Genomic DNA, 17,862 nt, shown 5'->3' with positions numbered 1-17,862 from the left:
ATGATTTCCTGTGTGTCGGGCCGGCGGGTTCGATGGTTTGTGCGGGTTTGCTATTTGCGTTGCAAAAAGTTGCGGCCAGTTTCGGGATTCCTTTGGCGCCGGATAAGACGGAAGGCCCGGCGCCGGTGATGTGTTTTCTGGGAATTGAAATTGACACCATTGCTATGGAATGCAGGTTGCCGGCGGAGAAGGTCCGTGATTTGCGGTCCGCAGTGTCAGGGGTAAAAGCGGCGAAGAAGGTGCGGCTTAAGGCGGTGCAGTCTTTGCTTGGAAAATTGAATTTTGCTTGCAGAATTGTGCCAATGGGGAGAGTGTTTGCGAGGCGTTTGGCGACGGCGACGGCCGGGGTACGGTTGCCGGCGCATTTTGTGCGGATCACAAAGGCGATCAGGGACGATTTGGAAGTATGGGATCAATTTTTGCAGCATTTTAACGGCCGGACGCTGGTGATGGAGAGGGTGGCGTCTAACGGGGCGTTGCAGCTGTTTACGGATGCGGCGGGGTCGGCCGGGTTTGGGGCTGTCTTCAGAGGTCATTGGTGTGTCGGGCAGTGGCCACAGGCGTGGCGGGAGAGCGGCTTGGTTAGGAATTTGGCTCTGTTAGAGCTATTCCCCATTGTAGTGGCAGTGGAGCTATGGGGGTCGCACTTTGCCGGAAGGAAAGTGTGTTTTCATTGTGATAACCAGGCGGTGGTGCACGCGATTAACAACTTGTCTGCTAAGTCGGAGCCGGTGGTGGTGTATTTGCGGCATTTAGTGTTGAGATGTCTGCAGTTGAATGTGCAGGTAGTGGCAAGGCACGTTCCGGGTGTTGACAACGAGGTGGCTGATGCTTTGTCTCGTTTTCAGTTCAGCAGGTTTCGGGCGCTGTTGCCGTGGGCGGACGAAGTTGGAGTGGAGTGCCCCGAGGATTTGTGGCATCTGGTGAGGCGGTGATCTCAGACTTGATTCGGAACTCGGTGACCGAGGTGACTTGGTGCCGGTATGCTAAGGTGTGGGCTGAATGGGAGGAGTTGTTGCGTCTGATGTTTGGTGGGGAAAGCGTGGATTACTTGGTGGCTTTGTTGTCATTGGTGAGTACGGATTTTTCAGCCGGGCGATCGGCATCGGCTGTGGCACATCGGGTGTCGGCAGTGGCATTTTGGTTAAAAATGAGAGGGGAGCGTGATGTTTCACAGGATTTTCGGGTTCGTCAGGCTTTGCGGGGCTTTCGCCGTGGCGTACGGGAGAGGGACAAGAGGCGCCCTGTATCGTTTGGTTTGTTGAGACGGATGGTGGGTGGCCTGAGCGGCATTTGTGAGTCTGTGTACGAGACGGTTCTATTTACAACGGCTTTCGGTCTCGCTTTTTATGGGGCGTTCCGGATAGGCGAGCTGGTGAGCCCGTCCAGGGTGACGGGTGGTGGTTTGATGTTTGAGGACGTGCAAGTGAGCAGTAGTCAGGTGGAGTGCCGGATTCGCCGGTCAAAAATGGATCAGCTGGGCCGTGGTAGATTGGTGGTGTTATATGCGGTTCCAGGAGAGGAATTGTGCCCTGTGCGTTTAGTCGAGAGATTTATGGCCGTGAGGGGAGGCTTACCTGGCCCGTTGTTGCGGCATTTGAATGGGTCGTTTTTGTCGAGGTTTCAGTTTGTGGCGGTGCTGCGGCTAAGTCTACGTAACGCGGGGGAGCGCCCGGAGGAATTCGGGTCGCATTCATTCCGAATTGGTGCAGCAACGGAGGCAGCCCGTTGGGGGCTTGGAGATGAGGTGGTAAAGCGTATTGGTAGATGGGAATCTTCTTGTTTTCGGCGGTATGTGAGACCGCAGTTGTTGTAGCATCATGGGACTTTGGTTACGTGCGGAAGGTTTGAGGAAAGGGGTGTTTTTTGATGTGTTGGTGGTTGTGCTGTTATTGGTTTTGATATTTTCGTTTTGTTTTATTTGTTATAGGGAAGTGCCTGATCTGGATCTTGGGGCACTCCTTCGTATTTTGGGGTGCCCGTCGGGCGGAGGTCCGCCCGAATGGTCGACAGCTGGGTTTGGATCGTGCGCAGGCGACTGTTCGATGGATCGGAGTTCGGGGCATGGAGTGGGGCAGGGTGGTCCCGGAATTTCGTTTCCATTGTAAAGTTGAGCGGCCCCCGGATGTGCTGGTATTGCATGTGGGGGGTAATGATCTTGGTGCCAGGGCGTCGCGGGATTTGATCCGAGACATAAAGATTGATTTACTGCAGTTGTGGAAGCGGTATCCTGGTTTGCTGGTCGTATGGTCTGACATAGTGACCAGGTTGGCATGGAGAGGGGCTCGGTCGGTGGAGAAGGTTAATAAGGCCAGGGCCCAGGTGAATAGGGTAGTGGCTAGGTTTGTGACCAGGAATGGTGGGATTGTGGTACGGCACAGGGATTTGGAGCCGGCTGATTGGCGTTTTCGGAGGGGTGATGGTGTGCACCTCAACGAGGTCGGTCTGGATTTATGGGCGTTGGGTCTGCAGGATGGTGTGGAGCGTGCTTTTGGTGTGTGGCGGGTCCAGGCCACGTAAGGTGTCACGTGGTCTGTCCTGTGGCGGTGGGGGTAGGTCTGGTCCAGAGGTTTGGAAGTGATTGGTGGCTGGACCGGGAGTCATTGTCTTGGTATGGTGGCTCTCGGTTTCCGGGATGTGGCAGGCACGGGGTTCTGCCAAAGTGTGGGGGTCAATCCGTGGGTGATTGGCACCTCGTCTCTGGGTCGGTGTGTTGCGGCCGGGGACAGGGGGAGTAGTAGTAGTGGACTGGGCCTACCCCGGGGGGTATTGTAAATGTTATTGTCTATTGTTACCGTTATGTGGTTGTTTTGGGTCGCCCGTTGGACGGCGTCCCTAAGGTACTAGTCTGTAAAACAATAGGCAATAAAAAGGCTGCTGTGGCCATTTGAACCAAGTCGCATGCAGTCCGTGTGTTTAATTTTAGAGGATAAGGGGGTTTGGTTACACAGACATCATGACCGGAGAATCCTCCCTCAGCTGGTCAAGAAAGCCACGGACCCACTTGGGGGGAGGGGCGACATGACCAAGGGGGAGGTAGGGAGTGATGGGTTAATAGGGACAGTGGTATATGCCTAATATGGCTTTGGGGGATGGTTTTAGCCGGGGAGGAAGAGGAGGAGCAGGGAAAGGGTTAGCTGGGAGAGGAAGGAGTTACCTCCTCTTCTGTTTCCGGACGCCGAACGATCCCCGCCCACCCTCCCTTTGTGTTGTCATGTGGGAGATGTTTTTGGGTAGTTGGGATACCTTTTGTCACAGTAGCGGTGGGGGTAGGTCTGGTCCAGAGGTTTGGAAGTGATTGGTGGCTGGACCGGGAGTCATTGTCTTGGTATGGTGGCTCTCGGTTTCCGGGATGTGGCAGGCACGGGGTTCTGCCAAAGTGTGGGGGTCAATCCGTGGGTGATTGGCACCTCGTCTCTGGGTCGGTGTGTTGCGGCCGGGGACAGGGGGAGTAGTAGTAGTGGACTGGGCCTACCCCGGGGGGTATTGTAAATGTTATTGTCTATTGTTACCGTTATGTGGTTGTTTTGGGTCGCCCGTTGGACGGCGTCCCTAAGGTACTAGTCTGTAAAACAATAGGCAATAAAAAGGCTGCTGTGGCCATTTGAACCAAGTCGCATGCAGTCCGTGTGTTTAATTTTAGAGGATAAGGGGGTTTGGTTACACAGACATCATGACCGGAGAATCCTCCCTCAGCTGGTCAAGACTAAGCCAACTATTGGTCAAAAGGCAAATGTGCACAGCGACATGAAACCAGAAAACATGCATATTCTGTGCACACCGGTATGTACTTGTATGCACACAGTCTACACATCTGCACGTACATGTATACACACACTTGTATACACATGTTCTGCACACTTATACTTGTATACATGTTCTGCACATCTGCACACACACTTGTATATACACATTCTGCACACCTGTACATACCGTATGTGTATATGCATATCTGTACCTACATGTATACACATTCCACACACTTGTATAAATCTGCACACCTGTAAGTACATTTATATATATACAATCTGCACACCTGCACGCATACTTGTATACACATTCTCTGCACAAACTTGTATATACATGTTGTGCACACTTATACTTGTATACACACTCTGCACACATACACACACTTATACATACTTTTATGCACTATAATACTGTCATTAGCTGCAGTGATACAGAAGGAGGGTATAAACATGGAGCCATGTACATAAACTGTGAAGGGGCAGGTGGGGAAACCTGAAACTGCAGCTACAGATGCGCTTTACTGAGGAGGCAGAATAGATACCTAGTGGCAGTCACCATGTTCATTGGTAATCGGGAAGAGCCGGGTAAAGCGCCGGGCTTGTTGCATCTAATGAATGTGACAATCTTGGGTGGCTGCAAGTTGGTTGGACCTCCCCAGTCTGAGAATACCAGCCCCCAGCTGTCTAGCTTTATCTTGGCTGGGTATCAAAATTGGGGGAGACCGCACTTAGTTTTATTTTTTTTTTTGTTTTGTTTTTTTTTTTAATAATTTATTTAAATAATAAAAAAAACGCATGTGGTTCCTCTTATTTTGATACACAGCCAAGATAGGCACACGGATGGGGGCTGCAGCCTGTAGCCATATGCTGTATCTGTGCTGAGTATCATAATATTGGGGGAGCCTACAGCAGTTGTTTTATTTATTTATTTTATACCACGATACTGACCCGCAGAAAGCGCCCGTGATTGGTTGTAGTCAGACGCTGTCACACAGGCTGGAGCCGTGTTTGACTGCAACCAATCACAGATGCTAGGATGGCCGGTGGGTGGGGAAACCAGTGCATATGTGATGAGCCTAATGCACGGCACCGGAAGTGAATGTGCGACATGGAAGCAGTGTGCCATCATGACGGATCCACTGTGAGTACAGCGCGCGCACTCCTATCCATTCTACCAACATTTTTAATCTCCGGATTCTAGTCCCCATAGATTTATATGGTGACCGGATTCCAGACCGAAACCGGATTTTTTAAAAAAAAGATAACATGGACCCATCCGGTCCCGGTTATCTTCGAGTCTGCTTATCTCTAGTACTTAGATGTTCACAACATGGACTAGGGGTGAAAGTATCTTAAGGAGGGCAAAGAGAACACACAGATGAGGAGGAAAGGACATGGATAGGAGCTAGCAGCATAGCAGCTGGGATAATACATGAGAAACTGAAAAACCTCAGCACCATGGATGCTCAGAGCTCACATCCAGCCTGTATTACTAGGAGAGGCAATCCCACTAGAGACAAATCCACAATGGGGATCAGGCTTCAAACTGTATATCGGGGGGGCATGTGAAGGAAATACAAATTTAACTGCAGTCTATAACTTAGTGTAATTAAATACAGTCTCTAACATGTAAAAATTATTTTTTAACTAATTCATCACAATTTGGCCATTTTCACTTAAGGGTGTACTCACTTTTGTTGCCAACAGTTTACACATTAATGGCTGTGTGTTGGGTTATTTAGCAGGCACCAAATTTACCCTGTTATACAAGCTGCACACTGACACTGTACATTGTATCACAGGGTCATATCTGCAATTTAAAAAAACACAGTTGTACTCTGAAATGCTAAAGCATGCAAATCATGAATGTAATATAGACATGCATTACTGCTAAAGGAAATCTAGAGAAAATTGAGATATTTAGCATACAAAAATGGCCATCTCTATATCTGCCTAGTAGCCGCGTCAAGGCATATCTCATATACTGGGTACCTACTTTAACGCTTCTCTCTGGGTTAAAAAAAATCTCCATGTGTATGGGCAAGGAAGTACCTGCTATAAAATCACCTGTGGCTAATGGGGGAGGGGCGCAGTGTCAGGGGGCATGACTCCATAATCTAGACCAAAAAAGTTGCTGCCACTTTTTTTTTCTAGATTATGGAGTCATGCCCCCTGACACTGCGCCCCTCCCCCATTAGCCATTCTCTAGTAGAAAGTTCCTACTTGCCCATATACAGGAGGTTTTTAACCCAGAGAGAGGCGTTAGAGTAGGCACCCAGTATATGAGTTTGCCTTGACGTGGCTACTGGGCAGATATAGAAATGGCCATTTTTGTGTTCCTATGAAAATATAGAATATAATTACAATAATGTGAGGGGTGTACTCACTTTTGTCATATACTGTGTATGATCGTTTTTGAGCACGGTTTCCGCACTTTGCACCAGTGGCTTTGTCACATCACTGGGACAATGTGGCCATTTCTCCTTACATTAACAAGTTCTTGTAATAGTAAATGTTTAGTAACCGTGGCGCTTCTTACTCAGCTCAGGCATAATTGATATTTCACAATGTAGCAGAATACAGTAAGATTTTGCAGCCTTTAAATAATGAAGAGTTTAGCGATTCCATTTCCAGCCGCTGATAAATGATAAAGCGCCGCAGTGTCAGGTTGTGTTACTCCTGATGTAGCGCTTATTACAATTCCCTCCTTATCTGAGGAAATGTAATTTGTTGAAAAGCAATCTGCCAAATAATTGCAAATGTGAACTAGTTCTGAAGAATGGAGATGGATGTGCCGCGCTGCAGAGGTGGAGGAGACGGCGCTCCATTCACTCTGCTATTGTTGTTACATTGCGCACAATTGCTACGTGGTTTTGCATTAATGCAGCACTTAGAGGATTTTCCATGTTCTAATTCTAGGCTCCATCATCTTGTCACACGAGCTAAATGCTTTTAACAACGTGAATTCAAGTGGAAAATATTCTGGTGTTTGATAGATCCCAGGCATTGTGCTCTGCAATTTAGCTGCTGTACGTGCTAATAGGCAAACTGATTTAGGATACAAAAAAAGAACATATTTATACATTACATATAATATAATAAATGTATGAATATATTCTCTATATACATAGTGATAAAAAGTAAAACAAACCCTTAATGTTCTCCTAATGAGTGATTTTGCCTTTGGGACGATCGGACCCCTGGAAGTTCGGATTCGCTGGGTTCAGGACCCAAACTTGAACTGGACCCCATATAAGTAAAAAGGGCTGCAAATGGACATTGTTAGGGCTTGGGGGCTGCAAAAGCAAGCAAAATGGGGGCTGCAACACCCAGTTTCTGGTATAAACCTCGAACTTTACCATTTGGGTACGCTTATCCCTACTTGAGTATAAGGTAGCGATATTGCCGAGAGGAGCTGTCATGAAGGGTCACATGTTAGGTGCTAGCTTGGGTCATGTGTTGGGTGCTAGCTTGGGTCATGTGTTGGGTGCTAGCTTGGGTCATGTGTTGGGTGCTAGCGTGGGTCATGTGTTGGGTGCTAGCGTGGGCCATATTTTGGGTGCTAGCTTAGGTGAATTGTTGGGTGCTAGCTTAGGTCATATGTTGGGTGCTAGCTTGGGACATCATATGTTGGGTGCTAGCTTAGGTCATATGTTTGGTGCTAGCTTGGGACATCATATGTTGGGTGCTAGCTTGGGTCATATGTTTGGTGCTAGCTTGGGTCATATGTTTGGTGCTAGCTTGGGGCATATGTTTGGTGCTAGCTTGGGGCATATGATTGGTGCTAGCTTGGGTCATATGTTTGGTGCTAGCTTGGGTCATATGTTTGGTGCTAGCTTGGGACATCATATGTTGGGTGCTAGCTTGGTCATGTGTTGGGTGCTAGCTTGGGTCGTCATATGTTGGGTGCTAGCTTGGGTCATATGTTGGGTGCTAGCTTGGGACATCATATGTTGGGTGCTAGCTTGGTCATGTGTTGGGTGCTAGATTGGGTCATATGTTAGGTGCTAGCTTGGGTCATATGTTGGATGCTAGCTTGGGTCATATGTTGGATGCTAGCTTGGGTCATATGTTGGATGCTAGCGTGGGTCATGTGTTGGGTGCTAGCTTGGGTCTTGTGTTGGGTGCTAGCTTGGGTCATGTGTTGGGTGCTAGCTTGGGTTATGTGTTGGGTGATAGCGTGGGTCAAGTGTTGGGTGCTAGCGTGGGTCATGTGTTGGGTGCTAGCGTGGGTCATGTGTTGGGTGCTAGCGTGGGTCATGTGTTGGGTGCTAGCGTGGGTCATGTGTTTGGTGCTAGCTTGGGTCATATGTTGGATGCTAGCTGGAATCATATGTTTGGTGCTAGCGTGGATCATGTGTTGGGTGCTAGCTTGGGTCAGATGTTGAGTGCTAGCTTGGGTCATATGTTGGATGCTAGCTGGAGTCATATGTTGGGTACTAGTGTGGGTCATGTGTTGGGTCTTAGCGTGGGTCATGTGTTGGGTGCTAGCGTGGGCCATATTTTGGGTGCTAGCTTAGGTGAATTGTTGGGTGCTAGCTTAGGTCATATGTTGGGTGCTAGCTTGGGACATCATATGTTGGGTGCTAGCTTAGGTCATATGTTTGGTGCTAGCTTGGGACATCATATGTTGGGTGCTAGCTTGGGTCATATGTTTGGTGCTAGCTTGGGTCATATGTTTGGTGCTAGCTTGGGTCATATGTTTGGTGCTAGCTTGGGTCATATGTTTGGTGCTAGCTTGGGTCATATGTTTGGTGCTAGCTTGGGTCATATGTTTGGTGCTAGCTTGGGTCATATGTTTGGTGCTAGCTTGGGACATCATATGTTGGGTGCTAGCTTGGTCATGTTTTGGGTGCTAGCTTGGGTCGTCATATGTTGGGTGCTAGCTTGGGTCATATGTTGGGTGCTAGCTTGGGACATCATATGTTGGATGCTAGCTTGGGTCATATGTTGGGTGCTAGCTTGAGTCATATGTTGGGTGCTAGCTTGGGTCATATGTTGGGTGCTAGCTTGGGACATCATATGTTGGCTGCTAGCTTGGGTCATATGTTAGGTGCTAGCTTGGGTCATATGTTGGATGCTAGCTTGGGTCATATGTTGGATGCTAGCTTGGGTCATATGTTGGATGCTAGCTTGGGTCATATGTTGGATGCTAGCTTGGGTCATATGTTGGGTGCTAGCTTGGGTCATATATTGGGTGCCAGCTTGGGACATCATATGTTGGGTGCTAGCTTGGGTCATGTGTTTTGAGCTAGGTTGGGTCATGTGCTTTGAGCTAGGTTGGGTCATGTGTTGGGTGCTAGCTTACTATACGCTGCAGTACCGGGCAGGGTATTTGCAGGTGATTTGGGTGTCATGTTAATGAAGCACGTGACTGTGCTACATACACACTAATTTAGCTGTCCCAGGTCCTGATTGTCCGTCCTTCTTGCAAGAGAATATTCGGTAAAATGCATTTTGGAGAGTGTTATTTTTGGGTATGATTTGTGGGGCAGGTCGAGCTTTGCGCTAGGTCCTATCTGACACCAGTTACACCAGTGATGATGATGCTGTTGGTTTCAAAGTAGTAGGAAGCCACCGGAGCGGCCATAAGACGTCACTCTATAGAGTAGACCTTGTGGTCATGGTTTGGTAACACCGGACAGGACGGCCGGGCAATGCTTCGTCTGTGTTGTGTTCTGCAACATCCTGATCTTCCCGTCACGTCTGTCTAATGTTTATTCTTTACAGAAAGAAGACGTCTGTGGGAATCTGACATTGCAGCATCACATGCTGGAGCCGGTCCAGCGAATTCCTCGCTATGAACTTCTCCTGAAAGATTATTTAAAGAAACTGCCCGAGGACTCGGCGGATAGAAAGGACGCAGAGAGTACGATATTTAATATCTATGTCTTGGTAGACACCATTCCCGGCACAATGATCCCTCTGTTCCTTCCGTCCTCGTGAGATCCGATGTATCTGATAATAGTTGTTTGTATCTGTGTCCTCCCAGGTCGTCCTCTAACGATCGGCCACCTTAGTATAACCTTGTAGTGCACTGCGATGAACTGCAGTCTGCGCGCTCGCTGAATGTCTAATATGTGTAATTGGATCATCCTTATTACAGAGTCCCTGGAGCTGATTTCCACCGCAGCGAATCACTCAAATGCAGCCATTCGAAAAATGGTGAGTAAAGCCGTTTACACAGGCGTAGATTTATTTACTAAATATCTGAGTATGAAAACAAATGAATACGCCCCGGCACGGCATTACCAAATCCAGACAACGGCACACGGCAGGGTCAACGCTCAACATCTGAAGGGCAAGTTCAGAACTTGAAAAGTCAAGTGTTGGACTCGCTGTGTCGATTGAAATCGACAAAAATGAAGGACATGAATCAGGGATAAAGCTAGAGGTGGATGTCATCCAAGGGCCCAATCCATTATTGTGTGTTTTGATTTTTTGGAATTGCACTAAATTCTTGTTTTATTTGCACCTTTTTGAAGGACTGTTGTCTACTTGTTTACCTGTTTGTTTTTTTATATTCTCCGCTATGGGCCTAGTTTTTGTTCTCCAGATATTTGGCTTCTGTGCAGATCTGAGGTCGGCGGTTGCATTAATCACCTAGGCAGGCTGACGATGCAACACTTTGTATTTGTTCCGTACACGGTCTTACAGCAACGATAGTCCTTATGATCCTCCAGACAACGGATACCATGACCATAGTGAGTGTATCCAGCTGGCAACAATAGTCATTAGCACAGTTCCTCAAATCCAGACGACGGATACCACGACTGTAGCACATGTATCCAGCTCCAATCTCTATAGTCCACCCCTGTCCACCTCATAGCCCCAACTACTGACATGGGTCTACTCGCTTTTCTATCTCTTTTGGGATCAGCCTCCTGGATGAGGAGAGGTGATCACATCCCATTCCCTTTGAACATTTTGTTTCATGTAACTCCAAGTATGAAGGAGGGCAGTCTCTGGCCAGTCTGTAGGTTTGTGTATTGGGAAGGGAACAATAGATGCATGACCTCCCACCAGATGCAGAACAATGAATCCTACTGCAGGTCTGATTACATTAGAATCCAAGTAGGCCTGTTAATATGACACACTGTTACAACCCCTTCCCTCTTCTAATTGTGTATAGACAAGTTACCTTAAACTGACAAGCACGCAAATCTCTAATAAAAAACACAATAACGAGATTGATGTAACCAGCATTCTGTGCTGGAAAAAGATCAATAGTTTTAAGTTTTTTGCCAGCTCCTCACTGCGTCCAATTCATCATTTGCTACTAGTGTTGGTGCGTAATGAGTTGTAGAATTGGACGCAGTGGCCATGTCGGGGGTCTGTGGCTGTCAGACGGGTGCGACGTGAGCCACCCCTTATGATGAAATATGTTGTTTTTCTTTTAGTTAGTTGCCTGGAGCTAGGCCACATGTATGTCACACCTTAATAATGACGTATGCCAGGCCGGCTAATAAAAAGAGGGGAGCTGCTGATGCCGTCTATTAAGAGGCCGCGCTCCTGGTTCTCGGCAGCATGTCCTCCTGTGTAGACAGGGCCTGTGCTGCCGAGAGCATGGGTGGCCAATGTGCACCGAACGGTCTATCACGCATCGTTCAGTGCACATCTGAAGTGCGGACTGTCTAATAAGTGACCGCTGATCAGAAAACAAGTAGCCGCTCGGCTGGTGTCCACCGACCTCCTGTCCGGCTTTCACAGCTGATGTTTGTTACAGTGGGTCTGTGCAGGCAAAGCTGATCCTGATGCCTCTCCTGGTGCGGACCCCTTTCCACTCTTTCTCTCCGCTCTCTGAGCTGGTGATTGACAGCTGTAATGACACTGAATCCCCAGAATGATTTTCCTTAATTATTACCCTAATGGCGGCCGAGGAGCAGATTACAGACTAATGAGGCTTTCATCACGTGGGTGTCCTGGTTCTTCGTCCCTGGTTGATATCAGTTTTCCGCTTTCCTCATTATCATCCCAAGTCGTCTCATCTCCCCGAGGCTGAAGCGGCGCGATCTGATCATCCTCGTCTGTAAACTCTGCGCTTAGCTGGATGCCTGACCTGGATACGTAGATTATGCAGCGAGCGCAGTGTGGGCACGACATGTGCGTCCTATTACCACACATACATCACAGCTGAGCTTGTGTTCTGCAGAACGCATGGTGAATCTATGATTTTACATAGGACTGCAGGAGACGTTAGCTGAACCCATTTATATATCAGGAACGAAAAACGTATGAAAAATGTCTGTAAAGCAAAATATGAGTTTAATGATCAGTGACCAGCAATGCATCAATCTTCACCTCGTCCCGGCACGGACGCTCGTGTGGCCGGACGACCTGGAGCCGCATTCAATGCAAATAGGAACCGAAGCACAACCCAGACATTGTATAATGCAACAATCCCGAAATTTGCTGTTACCGGTGATAATATTTAACTTTGGCTGGCCTCCATGTGCCAGCAATGTATCGGCCAGGTAGATACAATGTCTTCTGTGCTCCGACACATCGCAATTGTAGGGGTCCGCTCCGGATGTCATGGGCCTTTGTGATTTGGGGTCTGACCGCCCCTTGCTATCACAGGTCATATACGGGAGGACCCTCTGCTAGGTCGGCCCAGCCCCCGCTTATTATACCTGCTATTGATAGGAATAAATCTAGTTAAATTCTTATTAAAATCTCTGGTCTTGCACTAATGATTCACGCGGGCGACGCCATCACATAATGCTAAATTTACCAAGACGCTGTCGTGGCCTTTACCGTCTGTCAGCAGCGAGACTCGTCACCGCTCCGCTGATATTTTACAAAGTGTTTCCTCCGATAAGAAGATGTGGTCTATATATAACCCCTCCGCAGACAGAGGAGGTCAGACGCTCAGCTGCAGCGCAGCAGCCGCCCAGTAATTGGGTTGGAACAAATGAAAAACACGATCTGTGCTCTGGCGTCGGCCATTCCTGAGCAGAATTACATGAATATTTTTATGTATGATTGGGCCTGTTACTCACAGCTTTTTACCCTCGTCCTCACTGTTGGGGGCGAGAATTAAATCCTGGTAAGACAGAACATGTAACAGAATATTGTCACTGACATCTCGAGGTTAGAACTAGTGTATCACGGTGCAATGTCTCACGACTCACCGCAGGTGCAATGTCTCACGACTCACCGCCGGTGCAATGTCTCACGACTCACCGCCGGTGCAATGTCTCATGACTCACGGGTGCAATGTCTCACGACTCACGGGTGCAATGTCTCACGACTCACGGGTGCAATGTCTCACGACTCACCGCCGGTGCAATGTCTCACGACTCACCGCTGGTGCAATGTCTCACGACTCACCGCCGGTGCAATGTCTCACGACTCACCGCCGGTGCAATGTCTCACGACTCACCGCCGGTGCAATGTCTCACGACTCACCGCCGGTGCAATGTCTCACGACTCACCGCCGGTGCAATGTCTCACGACTCACCGCCGGTGCAATGTCTCACGACTCACCGCCGGTGCAATGTCTCACGACTCACCGCCGGTGCAATGTCTCACGACTCACGGGTGCAATGTCTCACGACTCACCGCCGGTGCAATGTCTCACGACTCACCGCCGGTGCAATGTCTCACGACTCACCGCCGGTGCAATGTCTCACGACTCACCGCCGGTGCAATGTCTCACGACTCCCCGCCGGTGCAATGTCTCACGACTCCCCGCCGGTGCAATGTCTCACGACTCCCCGCCGGTGCAATGTCTCACGACTCCCCGCCGGTGCAATGTCTCGCGACTCCCCGCCGGTGCAATGTCTCGCGACTCCCCGCCGGTGCAATGTCTCGCGACTCACCGCCGGTGCAATGTCTCGCGACTCACCGCCGGTGCAATGTCTCTCGACTCACCGCCGGTGCAATGTCTCTCGACTCACCGCCGGTGCAATGTCTCGCGACTCACGGGCGCGATGTCTCGCGACTCACGGGCGCGATGTCTCGCGACTCACGGGCGCGATGTCTCGCGACTCACGGGCGCGATGTCTCGCGACTCACGGGCGCGATGTCTCGCGACTCACGGGCACGATGTCTCGCGACTCACGGGCGCTTTGTCTCACGACTCACGGGCGCTATGTCTCACGACTCACGGGCGCTATGTCTCACGACTCACGGGTACAATGTCTCACGACTCACGGGTGCAATGTCTCACGACTCACGGGTGCAATGTCTCACGACTCACGGGTGCAATGTCTCACGACTCACGGGTGCAATGTCTCACGACTCACGGGTGCAATGTCTCACGACTCACGGGTGCAATGTCTCACGACTCACCAATGCAATGTCTCACGACTCACCAATGCAATGTATCACGACTCACGGGTGCAATGTATCACGACTCATGGGTGCAATATCTCACGACTCACCGGTGCAATGTCTCACGACTCACGGGTGCAATGTCTCACGACTCACGGGTGCAATGTCTCACGACTCACGGGTGCAATGTCTCACGACTCACGGGTGCAATGTCTCACGACTCACGGGTGCAATGTCTCACGACTCACGGGTGCAATGTCTCACGACTCACGGGTGCAATGTCTCACGACTCACCAATGCAATGTCTCACGACTCACCAATGCAATGTATCACGACTCATGGGTGCAATATCTCACGACTCATGGGTGCAATATCTCACGACTCATGGGTGCAATATCTCACGACTCATGGGTGCAATATCTCACGACTCACCGGTGCAATGTATCACGACTCACCGGTGCAATGTATCACGACTCACAGGTGCAATATTTCATGACTCACGGGTGCAATGCCTCACGACTCATGGGTGCAATATCTCACGACTCACCGGTGCAATGTATCACGACTCACCGGTGCAATGTATCACGACTCACCGGTGCAATGTATCACGACTCACAGGTGCAATGTCTCACGACTCATGGGTGCAATGTCTCACGACTCATGGGTGCAATATCTCACGACTCATGGGTGCAATATCTCACGACTCACCGGTGCAATGTCTCACGAGTCACCAATGCAATGTCTCACGACTCACGGGTGCAATGTCTCACGACTCACGGGTGCAATGTCTCACGACTCACGGGTGCAATGTCTCACGACTCAGCAATGCAATGTATCACGACTCATGGGTGCAATATCTCACGACTCACCGGTGCAATGTATCACGACTCACAGGTGCAATATTTCATGACTCACGGGTGCAATGTCTCACGACTCACGGGTGCAATGTCTCACGAGTCACCAATGCAATGTATCACGACTCATGGGTGCAATATCTCACGACTCACGGGTGCAATGTATTACGACTCACAGGTGCAATATTTCATGACTCACGGGTGCATTGTCTCACGACTCACGGGTGCAATGTCTCACGAGTCACCGATGCAATGTATCACGTGGTGCCAAAATCTCCGGAGATCTCCAAAGTGGTCTGACACTACAGCACGGTGCAAAAGGTGTAGGCAGGCAAGGAGAAAACGCTATAAAGTAGGAATGCTTCAAAAACTAGAAATGTTAATTTTGATCATTCAATTTGCATTTTTTTAATTATAAACAAAAGTGAAATGTAAATGAAAACAATATCAAAGCTCCAACGAGGTAGAGACCTAGACCCCTATAGAAAAACACATATAAGTCTTGATTGAGAATCCCGACATCATGTTGTTTTTACAATCCTGTAATGTTAGTGCACATGTACTAATATATTTATATATATATATATATATATAGATAGATAAATAGATATTATATAAAATAATACTATATATATATATATATATATATATATATATATATTATATACATATATATACATACATACATATGAGCCAGGAGAAAAGGTCAATGATACGGATTATAATATATGAGTGTAGAAATGGGAAAACAATGAGATTTTGGAGCGCTCTTGATTTCCAGAATGAGCCAGCTCTACATGATGCTCAAACCCCTTCGACACTGCTGAAAGATTTTGTCATGGAATTGTCAGGGTAACTGGAGCAGGGATCTCTAAACTGGTCCATCAGACTAGAGACCCTGCGCTGTCCCTTATCCCAGAGGTAGGTTTGATGGTAGTCAGGTCTGGACCGCCAGTGTGGCCCTAACTTCTGTCCGAACTCTGATCTAACACCCCCTCTCCCCCACCCCAGGAGATGGCCGCACCGTAGAAGCAAACCCCACAAATACCACAGACAGGGGAAAAACCAAAACACATGCACACTGCAATCATACATGAGGGAGAGACAATACGTGCCCAGGAAGAAATAAAACACAGGGAGAAAATAACTAACAGGAATATTTCCACACCACACAGGAAAGCACACAATACATCACCAGGCTCTGGATCAATACAGTAGGGACTGGTATCGCAGAAGCAACGCTGAGCTATATTCGGTGAGGAGCAACTGGAGCCAGAACCTTATAAAGAGTGAATATGGCTGTGAGTGGTCATAGCAGCCTGAGCTCCTAGCAGCAGTTCACAAGCCAGCAGGAATTAACCCCTGCTGGACTGTAGAGCAGTGAAGCTGAAAAAGCCAAGGCTCGAGTCAGGCTGAGAAACTAAGAGACCTCAGGTTGTTTTTCAGACTCTGTGGTGTGAATAGAGTCCGATGCCGCCATGACACCGAGCGAGTGCAGCGCCGAACACTGCATGACAGATTTTCAGTATTGGAATTTGACAGCTATCGAAACAAAGGGACAAATACATCAATGGCAAATTATCCAAAACAGAAATTTCTAAAGGGAACGAAGTTGTGAACGTCCCATATATGCAATGGCGTACGTCCCCGGAGACCGTCCGCTCACCTTCTATAAGGGTCTCTGTGCTGTTGGCCGGTCCTCTACTACCGAGTAGTGAGAACAGAGGGCTGAAAGGATAAAAGAAAAAAAAATGCAACGTATACTGCAGATATAAAATACATACTAAGGCAAGTGATGGGTCCTTTATAAAGAGTCAGCAATACCGCATCACAGTCAGACCCCATCACTGCCGGGCCCCATCACTGCCGGGCCCCATCACTGCCGGGCCCCATCTCTGCCGGGCCCCATCTCTGCCGGGCCCCATCGCTGCCGGGCCCCATCACTGCCAGGCCCCATCACTGCCAGGCCCCATCACTGCCAGGCCCCATCGCTGCCAGGCCCCATCGCTGCCAGACCCCATCGCTGCCAGACCCCATCACTGCCAGACCCCATCACTGCCGGGCCCCATCACTGCCGGGCCCCATCACTGCCGGGCCCCATCACTGCCGGGCCCCATCACTGCCAGACCCCATCACTGCCAGACCCCATCACTGCCAGACCCCATCACAGCCGGCCCCATCACTGCCGGGCCCCATCACAGGAGGGCAAGTTTGGAAAACCCTTTGTAGTTCTATAGTTAATGGTTCTCCCAGTGTAAACGTTTCGTCCGGTCTCTGACTCTGATGATGACCTCTAAACTTCTTTCAGGAAAAGATGCATAAGCTGCTGGAGGTGTACGAGCGGCTGGGAGGGGAGGAGGACATTGTGAACCCCGCGAATGAACTCATCAAAGAAGGACATATCCAGAAACTGTCAGCGAAGAACGGGACGGCACAGGACCGCTATCTGTACCTGGTAAGCCGCCGCACAGAGGGCGGATGCAATAACCAATCTACCTTGTAAATGTTGTTAACTGGACAGGCCTAAAAAATATCACTGATTTTATTAAAGAGGCTTATGGTGATCATGAATTTAGTGCATTTTTACACTGAGTTGGTGTAGCCCCCATGGGGCAAGGGGTCAAATATACTCTTCGCCGGGCCGGTGATGTTGGGTCTGGGATGTCACGGGTGGCCCTGCCCGGCTCCGTGGCCCCGAGGTGTACAATAAAAGGGAAAGATGATCGGATAGTAGTTTGTCTCGTGACGCCACGTGTGATACGTGGCCAGGGATTAGCCACCGCTGCAGGTGATGTCCTCCGGGGATGGTGTCACAGCAAAGATGGTTCTGCTCCCTACAGGTGGAGCGGGCCCCGGGGAGGATTATGGGGTGGTAGACTATAGTGTTATACACTGGGGAGTGGGGCTGAGGATGCCGACAGTAACTGAATAACACAGGCTGGTAGTTTCCTTTACCTTTTACTGGTCAGATGTTATGGTCC

At 49.2% G+C, this 17,862-nt stretch overlaps 1 protein-coding gene across 1 annotated transcript in view; it reads left to right on the top strand.

Annotated features, from left to right (window-relative positions):
• The window catches only part of FGD3 (FYVE, RhoGEF and PH domain containing 3), a 283,382-nt gene that overhangs the window by 169,403 nt on the left and 96,117 nt on the right, over positions 1-17,862 (top strand). The window contains exons 8-10 of the mRNA XM_075321297.1: positions 9,480-9,618; positions 9,856-9,914; positions 17,190-17,336. Of these exons, the coding sequence (XP_075177412.1) occupies positions 9,480-9,618; positions 9,856-9,914; positions 17,190-17,336 (345 nt within the window). The remainder of the gene's footprint in view (positions 1-9,479; positions 9,619-9,855; positions 9,915-17,189; positions 17,337-17,862) is intronic.

Source organism: Anomaloglossus baeobatrachus, chromosome 8, assembly GCF_048569485.1.
Source record: "Anomaloglossus baeobatrachus isolate aAnoBae1 chromosome 8, aAnoBae1.hap1, whole genome shotgun sequence".
NCBI classification, from domain to species: domain Eukaryota; kingdom Metazoa; phylum Chordata; class Amphibia; order Anura; family Aromobatidae; genus Anomaloglossus; species Anomaloglossus baeobatrachus.
The sequence above is the reverse complement of the archived record's forward strand: the minus strand, read 5'-3'. Positions and strand labels throughout refer to the sequence as shown.